Below are 13881 nucleotides of genomic sequence, written 5' to 3'. Positions count from 1 at the left end.
AGGCTCCGTCGCCACCGCGGGGCTTCTCTCCAGCAGGCCCTCCTGGCGCTTTTTTTGGGATGCCGTGACGTCAGCGTTGTCAGGGATGAGTAACCGCCTTGAGGTAACAGCCTCGTCCCACCTCCAGACGGGGGTCCTGTGCCAGCCGCAGAACCGCTCCCCCCCCACCCCTCCTTGGGGAAGAGGGATGTTTAAAGCCGGGGGGATGCACCCAGCTCTCGGGGCGACCAGCCACTGCGCAAGCGAAAACGCCAGTTTCGGTGGGTGCCCGGTTACAAACAAGCTCCGCAGTGAGGTTTCTGAAGCCACACGGAGCTTTTTACACCTCTTCAGCTGAACCCCGGGAAGAGCAGATGAAACTGGCGTGTGGCCACACATAAAACCTGTCCTTCGAACTGTGCCCGTGTCAAGGTGTCCATGAGAATACTGGTCACTACTACAAGACTGTGTTACTGACTACTGTAGTAGTAACGACTGCTACTTCACCAGCTTAAATGAAATTATTCCCCCAATTTCTTCTAGCAGCACACAGGCTGTGATAAGCACTTTTTACTTGAAGAGTGTTTTTTTTAGTTGAGATTAAAATATCGAAAGGCTAGTTTCTTGCTCTTTTCTTTTGTCTTTTAAACAGACTGAATTCAGTCAGGTTGTGAGTGTTGATATTTGCTTGCAGTGGGGAAATACCTCTCGACAGTTAAAGTACGACTCTGTCTTACAGATTGGATCACTCAAAAATCACTACCTATTCAGACATAAAAGTCATCCAAGACGGTCTCGAAGAAGTGCCATTCATATCACTAAAAGACTTTCTGATGATGAGCGGGTGAGTGTTACATTTATTCTTTTTCATGCTCTCTGTTTATTCTGTCTCTTCATTGCTAGCTTTGTAATGAGGTCACAGGCAGGCTTTCCTCGTTTTGCAAGTCTAATATATTCAGCCATCCACACTCACGCTGAATAATTTATTATTCTGTCATTAACAGGCAGAATCTGACCCTCTCTTACAATATTTTTTGCAAGTGCTTTCCAAATTAAGATTTAAGATATGCAGCATTGCAGAGGCTTGGAATTTTAGATGTTGATGTGTCTCTGATGAAAATATGAATGAGGAACCACAGGACCTAAAAATCCCTAGATACAGTAAGTTTAATCAGGCCATGTCTGTGCAATTACCATGGGAATTAGGTTTGATCTAAAGTGACTGAATAAAAAAAAAAAAGTAGGGAAAAAAGGGCTGAGGTTTCATTGGATTCACTTTTTCTATGACAAGCTGAAACCCCTTCTCAAAGGATCCATCACGTGTTCTAGACTTGCAGTCTTTTGGTATACTGGAATCCCACTGCAGTCAGAGAACAAGCACACTAGAGAGCCAGGGATCTAAGGTACGATCCACTGGTGAAGCAGACTCCCCATTTATTTGACTTTATTGAAGAGAGAAGCATATCTGTTTGTAAACACACTGAAAAACTGGCTTGGGTGGTGGATTTAAGGAACAGACCAGAATGCTGTCAGCCCCTCTTAAAACCACTTTCTGGTAAATTTCAGAACAATGAAATTCGAATTTAAAATCGATATTATTGCAGCAATCATTGTAAAAATATAAGCAGTCCAAAACATGAAGTAACCTAGTTGTGAAACACAGCACTTTATGATACAAGGACAAATCACTTGAGAACAAGTAATTGGTTATCTGGAGGGTTTAGATGCAAATGTCATCTAGGAGGAAATATGCTATACACGGCTAGAAGAAATAAAGAAGGGGGTGAGACAAGGGTATTTGTTTTGTCTGTTCTGTTTCAAAACTGTACACTCCCATCTATCTCCTTGCAAACATTGGTTTTAACAGTTAAAGTCTTCTGGGTGAAATTATTTTAAACTTGGGAAGTTCAAGACCACAGCTTTAGTGCAAATTAGTGTTCTAATTTATATACATACCTATGATCAGATGTTCAATGCCATCATAGCATGATGTTCAGGAACAGAGGTTTGGTTGCAGTTCCTTCCTTTTTTGGACTTATTACATCGAATGCATCTCTTACACAGGGAAGCATGACTGTTCAATATAACAAGTTCTAATGTCTTAAGGAGAGTGGAAGCAATTGCATTATACACATTACTGCCAAACGTTATTGCAGACTTACATACTTAGATCCAAAACCAGAGCTTCAAAGTGCTGCAGGTGATTTGCTAAATTTATTCCAATTTCCCTTTTATTTACCATCTAGTATGCAAATTAACTATGTGAATGAATGAGATGTAATTATGTCATTATGTAAGTATATAAACACAAAGCAATCATGTAATGCTGTGTAGTTATACATGGACCTTTGCTCTGAAGAGCTACTCTTATTCAGCAACAGCGTATTTAAAAAGATTTTAATTCAATCTTTAAAAAGAGAGAGAGAAGGGAATCCTGCTTTTGTTTGTATAACGCCTTCATGAATTTTACAGTATGTTAAATATGAAAGCTGGAGTAAAACTTGGCTCTAATCTGAGTATTTATCTCCTTCCTATAGCTGTCTCGGCGTTTGTTGTGAAACAGATAAAGGCTGTGAATATATTGAAGGGATATAATTATCTGGTTCCTTAACTTCTTCCAGTATTTGCACTAGTTTCCAAATCTACCTTCTTGCAACAGACCTGAATCAAGATTATTTTCACTGCTTTATATACCAGTGACTGGAGATTTGGCACAGGGCCTTCAGCTTTTGCCGTAGATGGATGGTTGGAACCTCACCCAGCTGCTGAGTGACAAACATTTGGCTTGTTTGTCTGACAGATGTGCTTGGTAGTTTCAGCTCATTTCCCTCAGTGCAGTTGTCCACATTGAAAAAAATAACAAGCATGGAAGTTGTCAATTGTTAATTACTGTTGTGTGATGAAAAGGCTGAGCTTTGCTGTGGGCCGGGAAGAGAGACAAAGGTAATTGCTCTAACCTGTGCATAAATATGTATGGCCCTGGATATCAGTAAGGCAGTTTAAAATACTTACACTTGCATGGGTATATTCATCTTCTGTGAGTAACTACGTTTTGTAGGAATTTTAGCACTAAATATAGAGCAAAGGGAATAGTATTAGAGAGCTTTCAGTAAACGTGCCTGGTGTAGCTACCATTTTTAAGGGTTTATGTTCCTGTAGTGAATTTTCATTAGGGTCTCCCTAGGAAATCATATTTTAATCAAATCAGTACTTTTTTATCACTATAATTTCTGAGTCACTCTTCTTATTGTTTGATATATGATGATAGCTATAAGGACCATAAATCCATTGGATGGCAGTAGAGAAAAATAATTAGATCTATTCAGACGTTTAAAGCAAAAGGTTAGGTCCAAGGTATCCTCCACCTGAGGCTTATAGTAGGATCTTGGCAATCTACTGAACCTGAGTTTGCTTTGCTCATTGGGAAATTGGAATGAAAAGGACCAACTAGATCTGTATCAAACTGACCGTCCAGGTACTAGCAACGAATAACATTTTATCCCCATTTCCAAAATGAGCACACAGCCCAGAGCGGTATCAGAATCAGGATTTGATTTGAACTGGGTTTAGTAATACATTCAAGGGAACTAAGTGGGATACACTTTTAAAATGCAACGTAGTGACTTAGAGCTTGCTGTGTCCGTGCACAAATGCTATGCAACTTATTGTATTGATGCTTTAGCAAAACACGGTGAAGCATTTTGTCTTTCAGTTGCCTTAAATAGAATTATGCCAGTGATGAAGTTAGTCCAATATTCATAGCTTACTAATTGATCACACTTCAAAACACCACTGGGAAGGAGACTTGAATGTCCAGCTGGGCTATAAGTAATAGTGTCATGATTGCTAGACTAAAGCCAGAGATAATCTTTCTTCTTTCCTTTTAACTCCCAATAGAAATAGATGAGGGTTAAAATGTAGGTAGGAGAAAGAAGTAGGCTGTGGTTCTGCTTGTTTTGGTAACCACCACTGCTTAGATAACCTTCTAAACATACTGCACATTTGGTATAAAAGCCTGCATTGTGTGACATTCACAGGAGTTCTACTGTTAACTTGTACTTAATGATTTTCTATGAATTGATTTTATAGTATTGTGATTTCACCAAGTCCTCTTTCCCAAAGTACACTGTACCACAGTATAACTAATCTTCCTCTCTGCATTAAAATTTTGCTGTGTGAGGAAAACCCTTATCCTCTAGGTTAAGAAAGTCCTAACTTGTAGAGGCTTAACTTGTCATATTTATACAAATAATTGTAGGTGTCATGGGCAGAGCAGCAATACGAAAAAAAGAGAACTAAGCGTGCCACCGTGAGAGACTCAGCAGAAAATCTTTTCAATGATCCTATGTGGAATCAGCAGTGGTATCTGGTAAGAAGTTGTTTCACTGGGGAACCGGGGATGGTGAATTTCAGTTGTGCTTTCAGCTGCATTATTTTACTAGTATCAGAGCAATCGGACTGAAGGGAGTAAATGATAAGCCCCTCTCATTACCATATGCTATAAAAATGAGAGATCTCTGTGCATAATATTTCAGGGCAACCTTCTATTTTCTCTAAAGTGTCATTTGTACAAACATTCTAAAAGCCAATTCAGGCTGCTGCTTAGAATGGGGGTTGATGTTAGAAAGTATAACACTTAAAAGCTACCTTTATGATAATTTTAAAATATTTGCTGTTGGCATATAAGAAGTCCCTTATCATGTCTGAAGCTGGCCATGACAGCCAGCTCCAGACAAAAAAAAAAAAAAAAGCATATGTGTGTGTGACAAGCACCTTCAGCCTCTTGAACTAGGATTTAAATAGAAGAGGGTCTTTACAGATCACATGTTCAAAACCTCAAGGAAAAGAAATTTCCCGAGCTTTACAGTTTCTGTCTGCATGTGACAACTGAGAAATACAGTTGATCATTTATGTTTTATATGGTCTCTTTCAAGAGTCTGTATTTCCACTTGCATCTAGCTGTACCTTCAGTCTAGGCTTCATTGCTTTCACTTAGCATAGAGGGAGCATTAAAGATGGATATGACAAATCAGGAAGGAATGTCAAGCACAAGTGTGGCCCAAGTGGCTGGAAATACCTTTCTCTTCTTCCATTCAGCTTAGAGAAAACAGACCAAACTCTAGGCTGTTTGTATAATGCTTTGCCTTCTCTTGCCTTTGTTTGAGCTAGGAAAATAAATTAAAAATGCCATAGCATAAAATATTTCCATGAAGAGTTCTGCAGAGTTCTTTTCAACATAAAAAATGTTATCTTTAAGAATTTAACTTTTCTTTGAAGCTGAATACCTGTTTGGCCCTTTGCCGGTTTCCAATAGGAGGCAGGAAATTTCTGAGATGTCTCTATTGGACGAATACACAAACACACACAGAATTCAAAAAAGCAATTTTGTGAAAAAAGCCGTGTCCTACTCTCTGGGAGATATAGTTCCTTTTTCCACCTTTCTATGGTTTTCACTTCTTTTCCCTCTAGTTTTCCCACATGAGAAACAGAAACATGATGCTTACCCTTGTTTGCAGTGCACATTGAATTTTTTCTGATTAAGTGCATAAATGTGCTAAATATTTTCTTCCAAAATATGTTCCTTGCCTTGTAGTAAAAAACTTATTATTATGATTTGATGGCAACAGCTTTTAGCTCTATTCAGTGTACCTTCAAACATCACCAGAAAAAATGATAATTTGATGGATTCTAGAGAACAAAACTTGGAACCTCAAATAACTCCCCGACCGGCAGCAGTCAGAAAAGAAAGCATAAAATGAAAGAAAGGTCATTCCCATAACACATTTCATTTTCTAAGCCTCGTATTTTATGCAGCATTCCTTTGGAAATGAAATGAAAAACCTGGGATCAACTAATGTAATTATACACAGAGAAACAGAAAGAAAATGCTTTTTTTACATCTATGTTTTTATGGGGGTTATAAGCAAGCTTTCTAAATTAGATGTATGTACTGCACGTTTAATATTAGAGAGGAAGAATGACCCATTTAGGAGCTACTCTTCAAAGAACTTGCTGTGAAAGAGAAGGCTATAGATGATTCATGCTTCCAGTTGATTTACCACAGGAACAGTAATGAGGGTAGTAAACAGAAAGTTATGATTCAGCACAGTTGCTCCTAACCAAACGACTACCCTAATTGTTTTATCCATTAATTATTTTGTTCTGGCTAACTTGAAAGTCAAAGGAGAAAACACATTTGGAGAAAACGCAGCTCACTGTACTGTGGGGTACTGTCTTGGCTTCTCATCAAGTGAAAAGAACAAACATTAGCAGGTCTGATTATTAACTCAACGTTCCAAGGTTCATTGGTACTTCCCTACCATTTCCATGTTTCTGCTGCTTACCTCCAATAAATACAAGACACTCTTTGTTCAGAGGTGGTCTTCAGGGATATTCAAGTAACAGGGTAAATCTTTCAGTGCTACAAGTATTTGAAGAAACTAATCTTTGTTTTATCTTTGCAAAATTTGAGCAAAATATACAAATTCAGGCTGGGATGGTTTAGAGCACCTTTAAAATATTACTTTGTATCTGTGAAGTATAAATGGATAAAAACGTTGACATATTTTAATCTTTTCTGTCCTCCAGCAAGATACAAGAATAACTCCATCCCTGCCCAAACTGGATCTCCATGTTATTCCTGTATGGCAAAAAGGGATTACAGGCAAGGGTGTTGTCATCACAGTACTAGATGATGGCTTGGAGTGGAATCACACTGACATCTACGCCAACTATGTATGTTTGGGCATTAGAATGCTACTGAATAAATTAATCAATTGTAAATTTGATATACAGACACTCTTCTCTGGCTTGCTGTCTGTTCTGTAAGTCAGCTGCTACAGTACAGAGACTGAAATATTTGCCTTAGGCGTAATTTGGAACCTGGTCTGTGTCACAGGAAGCTGAATGTTACTTAGCAATGATAGTGGGGTGGGTTTTTTGTTGTTTTTTTTCTTGCTCAGTGGATTTAGTTCCCAGGCATGTGTGTATACAGTGGTTTAATGCTGAATTATTAAAGCTCTGTGAAAAATTTATGGAATTGTTAATGTCCATCAAATTCTACGAACTTGATTGCTGTCAACATGAGGCACACCAAATAAATAAATACAGACTCTAGAATCCATTTTGTTACACATTTTAAAATGCATTTTCTAGTTGTCCGAATTAATTCTGTGGGGTTTTTTTTGTTTTTATTTAATGTAGGATCCAAAGGCAAGTTATGATTTCAATGACAACGATCATGATCCCTTTCCTAGATACGACCCAACAAATGAAAACAAGTGAGTAGCCTCTGAGTTGTGTGAAGAGAACAAAAGAGTACGTTATTAATTTGTGTGCTACAACATGCGAATGCAGAAATGTCTATGTATGTCCCCCATGACAATTATATACTAAAAGGAAGTATTTGTATAATGGAATCACAGGGTGGTTGAGGTTGGAAGGGACCTCTGGAGGTCATCTGGTCCGAGCCTCTGCTCAGGCAGGGACACCTAGACCCAGTTGCCCAGGACCACATCCAGACGGCTTTTAAATATTTCCAAGCGGGGAGACTCCACAACCTCCCTGGGCAACCTGTGCCAGTGCTCGGTCACCCTCACAGTAAAAAAGTTTTTTTTGATGTTCGGAAGGAACCTCTTGTGTTTCAGTTTGCACAAACATTTGCACATAACATTGGCACAAACACTGGAAACTAAGGAAATTAAATTGCCAGATGAAGAGCTTCATAATTGTAATCTCCCTATAACGTCCTGAATTTCTTTGTATCTTTGTATAAGTAAGGTACTGATATGTTTCTGTAAGCTGAAGGGATCAATCTGTTCATGTTACCGTGTGTGTGTCTAGAATGATACGTCCCTAAGCAGATTTTGACTTCAGTTCTCTGCTTTGCACTGGGAATTTTAAAAGAAGATATCTCCTAGGAAGGGCTCTGGAACAGACTGTGTCTTAGAGGAACTTACCAAGAAACCCATCCCTTCAGGTCAGCTTTTGTAGCTAAGGTCACTCTTTTCCAGTTCTGGCAGTACCTTTTGGACTAATACCATAGCTTCTAGCTCAGTGCACGCCATCACAGGTGAAGTCATGCTTCTGACCTCCTCTCATACAGGTATGACACACAGTTAGACACTGGAGGAGGTTACATTCACTCCTGTGACAGTCTTTCTGTCCCTTCTGAGGCATATGGAAGCTTTATTTAGACCAGATTTGGCCTAAATGCCCTCAGGGTAATATCCTAGGAAGTTTCAAAAGGCTTGAACACAAGACAGACAGACGGTTCACTCAGTGGACTTGTGTGTCTTGGAAGGAGAGAGGAGTTTTCTCTGATGCCCTCTTTAGAGCTACCTCTCTGATAATCTGTGGAACATCTTGATGGGTGTATCTGTGGTAGTTCAGGGAGGAATTTTGTCAATCAGGAAGAGAATGGACCTCTTTAAAAGCTGGTATAGAGAAGAAGTCAATTCCTTAAACCAATTAGGATGCTGCTACTCAATAAAGATAAAGTAAGAAACTGATGCACTGGTTCCCTATTGTCTATCAGACAATACAATAGCATCCACAACATAAATCAGTGTATGGGGGGGGGAAAAACAATCAATGAAAGTATAAATGTTCCATGAATAAGGCATTTGAAAAATGACATTTCTACTTTGTTACAGCGTTAAGAGCAAGAAGCCATTATCCTCTTGTTCCAATGACATTATCTCTTAAATCTACCTGTATTACCTCTAATCTTTATTAATAAGCAAATGGAATTCAGCCCAGAAGCATTCAAGCACTTCATTGAATAACAATCTGTAGTATTAAATAATACAATTCTTTTACAATTACATTTATATGAAAGTTTTCTGTATTGTGGAATAAGAATCACCTATGGCAAAAAAGCATTGCATAGGAAATAGTTGGCTGCAAGAAAAATTTAGCAATGTAGAGAATAATTTAAAGGCTCACTTTCTGAAATCCTAAATAAATGCAGCCATTAAAAAAGAGTATCTAAATGTGTGATTAAAAAAGACTTGTATTGTGTTTTTGTCTGAAGAAGTTTAGCAGCTTCTTAGCCCCATAATTTTACGCTACCTTTGCACTCTACTAAAATACTGGTATCTAATAGGTCTATGGACTTCAGCGTGACTTAGGTTAGGTATTTATCATCTCATCGCTATGGTCCCTTGATCATTAAGTAGGTAAAATTATGTTGCTTGAAGCCTAAGAGAAACAAGTATTTTTGTATCATGTAGATACAACTAAAGTTATTCAATAGTTGCATTGCATTCATTTAAAGGAAGACTTGACCAAATCAAGAAGGTCAGTGATGAGTTTTTGTGTATGTTATACAAAGGAGTTATGAGATGTTTATTCTTGCTATATTTATTCAGGCATGGGACACGTTGTGCAGGAGAAATTGCCATGCAAGCCAACAACAGAAAATGTGGAGTTGGAGTAGCCTACAATTCCAAAGTTGGAGGTAAGAAAACGAAAATAATTAGATGTCTGATATGAATGGAAACCAGACAGATCCTGTGAAGTGCTGACTGTTTTCAGCTACCAGTAATCTGAAATATGAATGATTCGTCCTTCTCAGAAAACATTGATCTTGCACTATTAGGCTACAAAATCCTGTCTGGCCATAGTGCAGAGTGTTACATCTGTATGACAGCATTTCTTGAATGTCAACATACTCTTTGGTTATCGGTTGAATATATGTAGAATATATAACAACAGTATAGGTGGTGGTGATGTTGATGATGATAATAATATATAGCAACAACCTATACTGTACCCAGAGATAAGACGGTATCTTTTAAGGAATGATGGACTCACTTCTAATAATTGGTTATTGTGGAAGGAGGCAGCATGGCAGAGGAGAGGGATTGAGTTAAGTGAAAGTAAGAATATACAAATTTATACCCACCCTTGCTTATGGCAGATTATTTCCATCTACACAATTACATTCAAAAGGTCATGTCAGTCAAGATATTCAAAGTGCTGTGGTTTTTATTTCAACAGCATACTTCTCTACTATCATCATAAGTTAATTTTGAAAATAAGTAGAGTCTTGCTTGCCCATCAATCAATACTGCCATTTTTTTTGAAGTGGTGACTAAAAGTTTAATCCATTAGAGGTTTATGAAATAGTCATGATCAAAGTATCAGTTGCAAATGGTTATTTAGCTCAGAGGAAGATACTTGTACAGTCCTAGTTTTTCCATTACTCCCTTTTTTCCTTTTAAACAAAGGGTCGATGAGTGGCAATTGACACCCATAACTGCCATTCCCACCATTTCAGTCTCATGTTTCTGGGTTCCCATTTAGTCTACTGAGCTGTCACAGATGTCAGCTTTGCAGTCTGCCTTTGCCATAATGCATTACACTGTCATGCTCTGTTTAAATAAAATACCTCACTCATAAGACAAAGATGCCAAATTTTCAAAGCAGGGCAAAATGGATGAAGCTGCAAAGATGTCTGAACTCCCGCTGTGCCCATATTTTAAGGCACTTGCATGTACAGAGAAAATTCTTCCACAGTTATTTGCATATGCTCTGTGTTCATTTGCAAATGCAAACTACAGATCTGTGTGGGGTGATTTGTCTAGGAAAGGAAAATAACAGGAGGAAAAGCAGTCCAGCAATCCAAATTATCCAGAAAGCTGCTTATACCTGGGTGGGGGAGGAGAAAGAATGGAAAACTTGAAAGAAATTGTAAGCTGTTATATATGACCAACCTGATTAAGATAGGGTCATAACAAAAATATGTTCAAAGAGCAGTGGAAGATAGGAGAAGTCTTCAAAAGATTCAGATAAATTTGGAGTACCTAAACACTGGAAGGCTTTTTTGATGTTCCAAACTATACAGGATTCATTTCTTCACAGGCTTTTTTCCTTCTTTTTTTTTTTAAATCCATGAAATGACATATTACACACTTCTATTTGACATTAGTTCAGGATGACTTCTTCAAGCGGCTGTTTGCTTGTAGCAATTGCCATACTGGATAAATCCAGTGGTCCACAGCCAATGCCTTCTCTCTAATAGTTAGCAATAGCTGTGTTAGAGAAAGAAATTCTGACTTTGGAATACCTTGTTCTCTAACCTTCAGCATCAGAGGTTGGTTTAACTTTGCCTTGAAGGGTGAAACAAAACATTCCATTAAAAATTTTTGTTTTCCATGAAAATACTGACTTTAATAATGCTGAGTGTTATCACTAGTCACATCAATGCCTGACCCTGTTCTGAAACCTTGATTAGTCTCTTCAGTACTTTGTGGCTGTGAATCCCATAGGCTTTTCTGTGTGCTGTGTGAAAAAAAAAACCAAACACTTCTTAATGCCAGTTTTCAAAGTGGCACCTTTCAGTGTCCTTTAACATTCACCTCTTGTTCTGTAGAGAGCTAAGAAATGTGTGTGTATTGATCACCTTTGAAGTAAAGCAGGGTGTATATATTTTCACACATACCTAACCATAGCACCGTGCTACGATATTTCTCTGGTGCTGCCATGGAAATCAAATGATTAAGAAGCTCCATTTTACAAAGGACTGGGCTGAGAGATCCCGCACAGTGACGTGTTGCTAAAAATAGCCTTCTGCCAGGCAGATACATGTATGTGTCTGAAATTACCTTGGGCTTTGCCTGCTTTTGATTTTGTGTGACTGAGATGGGAGCAAGCATGTGCAAGAATAGGAAAGAATTTATGCAAGAGGACATAATTGGAATCTGCTTAGGGAAATATCACTGCAGTCATAAAATCTCTGAGTTGACTTAAGCAGGATTTTTGGTGATCACAAAGACAAGACAGTGGGTTTTTTCCTTGAACTATTTTCATCAGTGTGTTGTCAGTGTTCTTCCTTGATTACATTATTTATTTGCAGAGTTGGCTTTGTCTTCTTCTGTGGGAAATATCTGTACGCTACTCTCTGCATTCCCAGTATCTCATTATGTGTTGCAAGCTCGCACGCGGAGCTTGCAGTCATTTCCACACAGGCAGATCTTTGCTCACAGCGCACTGGTATGAGACAATCTCACAATTCTGAGCCAACTGAAAAATCAGTATTCAAAATGTTACAAGCTTAAGCCTATCCAGGGTAAGTGGTGTTTTTAGTACCTGAAGCACAGGATATACCTTGATTCTTTTCGCAGCTTTGTGAGTGATAGCCGAGTAGGGGTGGTTGAGCGGATTAACTCCTTTGTCTGTTTTTGCCACTAATTAAGATGACATAATAAAGCCCAGCTTTATCTCAGAGGTATTATGACTCTTAGACGCCAGCCATTTGGGAGAAGAATTATGCTTCCAGTCTTTTTTTTCCTGCTTGATAGTATAAAAAAAGAACAAGACACTGAGCTGCAAATGCGAGGTTGGGTTTTTTTTTCCTTCTTCTTCTTCTTCTTTTTTTTAATAGAATGAACACATTTTGCCCGCTGTGCTTTGGAAAAATCCCCATTTTGTGGAAAATACTAGAAAATGAGTACTCATAATTCACCAACTGCCCGTAATGGTGCAGCTGCTGTAGTACTAACTTGCCAAGTTCAAGAGAACCCAGACATTTTTATTGCTTGAAAACACAGGCAGAATCCTGACTGCTGTGGCTCTTATATTGCTGCTGTTGCTGAGAGCCATGCCATAGTGGGAATTTTGCCAGACTTCTGCTATTTCTGTCCTCCTCCAGCACTGGACAGGGGTAGCAGTCCTACTGCAGAGCTATGGCTTTGCAGAATGAGAGATCCAGTGCAGATGAACCACTGTCTGCCACTGAATTTTAAGTACCACTGAGATCAGGCTTGCTCTGAAGAAGATTAGATCATGCAGTTCCTAATAAAATGTTAATGGCTAGAAATCTCTAGCATCTCTGGATTGCTCACAGTAGAAAAAAAGTGGCAGGAAAAAAACAGTGAGAATTTTTTGTGGTGAAGATTGAAGAGCTAGTGAAATAGCAGCATTACAAGACAGCAAGACCTTAATGACTGTGAGGACAAAGTTTTAGTCAGACATTCAGAACTACATCTTTAAACTAAAACTCTTACAACTCTTAAAGATAAAAGTAATGTTGATAAAACCTATTTAATTTTAGTGACATGCTAGCAGTTTGAGAAGTCTTTGTTACAGATTTAACAGAGACGAATAAAGAGTCAAGAAAAAGCTCAATGCAATAAGAAAAAGCTGCAACAGTAAGAAAAACATCATCTTCTTGGCTCTCTGTAGAAAGAGAGGAATAAATAAGATGCAACCAAGATTTTAAGAGTTTTTTTTTAAAAGTTTGTCGAGAGCACTGAGCTCTGCAAATAAAGGTTAAGTGTACTGTATCACACTGACATGAATTGCCCTCAGTATTACTTACATGAACAGCAGTAGGCTGTAGTTGCAATAGTTATGGATTAATTTTGCTGGAAACTTTAAAAACAGTTAACAAAGACAAAGAGGAGGGAATGGAAAGTAAATCCAGTCTTCTTCCTTTTTTCTGTTAAGGTATACGAATGCTGGATGGAATAGTCACTGATGCTATTGAAGCCAGTTCAATTGGTTTCAATCCAGAACATGTGGATATTTACAGCGCGAGCTGGGGCCCTAATGATGATGGTAAAACTGTGGAGGGACCTGGGAGACTGGCACAGAAGGCTTTTGAGTATGGAATAAAACAGGTACGATACTTAAGAGAACGATACAATAAAATATGGCAAAGAATAGAATTTTAAAATGGTTGATATAGGAAAGAAATGAAAATGCTTTGTGCTGTCTTTGCTGAAACATATTTGAAAAGGAGGAGATGATAGATTTTAATAGTACAGGTCAGAGAAATTATCAGCCGGAACAAGACTTTTAGAAAAGCACCATTAGAGCTTTCTAAGCTGGTTTTAAGCTGCTGTTCTCCACAGGTAAGCTTTCTTTTTCTATCCTTAATTTTGCTGCCTTTGTCTT

General features: G+C 38.3%; 1 protein-coding gene across 1 annotated transcript in view; it reads left to right on the top strand.

Moving 5' to 3' along the window:
- Positions 1-13881, top strand: part of PCSK1 (proprotein convertase subtilisin/kexin type 1) — a 28288-nt gene that overhangs the window by 1325 nt on the left and 13082 nt on the right. Inside the window, exons 2-7 of the mRNA XM_010568765.1 lie at positions 719-823; positions 4238-4348; positions 6568-6714; positions 7183-7259; positions 9351-9439; positions 13432-13604. Coding sequence (XP_010567067.1) covers positions 719-823; positions 4238-4348; positions 6568-6714; positions 7183-7259; positions 9351-9439; positions 13432-13604 — 702 coding nt within the window. The remainder of the gene's footprint in view (positions 1-718; positions 824-4237; positions 4349-6567; positions 6715-7182; positions 7260-9350; positions 9440-13431; positions 13605-13881) is intronic.

The sequence above is a fragment of the Haliaeetus leucocephalus genome, unplaced genomic scaffold, assembly GCF_000737465.1.
Source record: "Haliaeetus leucocephalus isolate CR32 unplaced genomic scaffold, Haliaeetus_leucocephalus-4.0 Scaffold255, whole genome shotgun sequence".
In the NCBI taxonomy this organism is placed as follows: domain Eukaryota; kingdom Metazoa; phylum Chordata; class Aves; order Accipitriformes; family Accipitridae; genus Haliaeetus; species Haliaeetus leucocephalus.
Note: the sequence above shows the minus strand (reverse complement) of the source record. Positions and strands in the feature narration are given on the sequence as shown.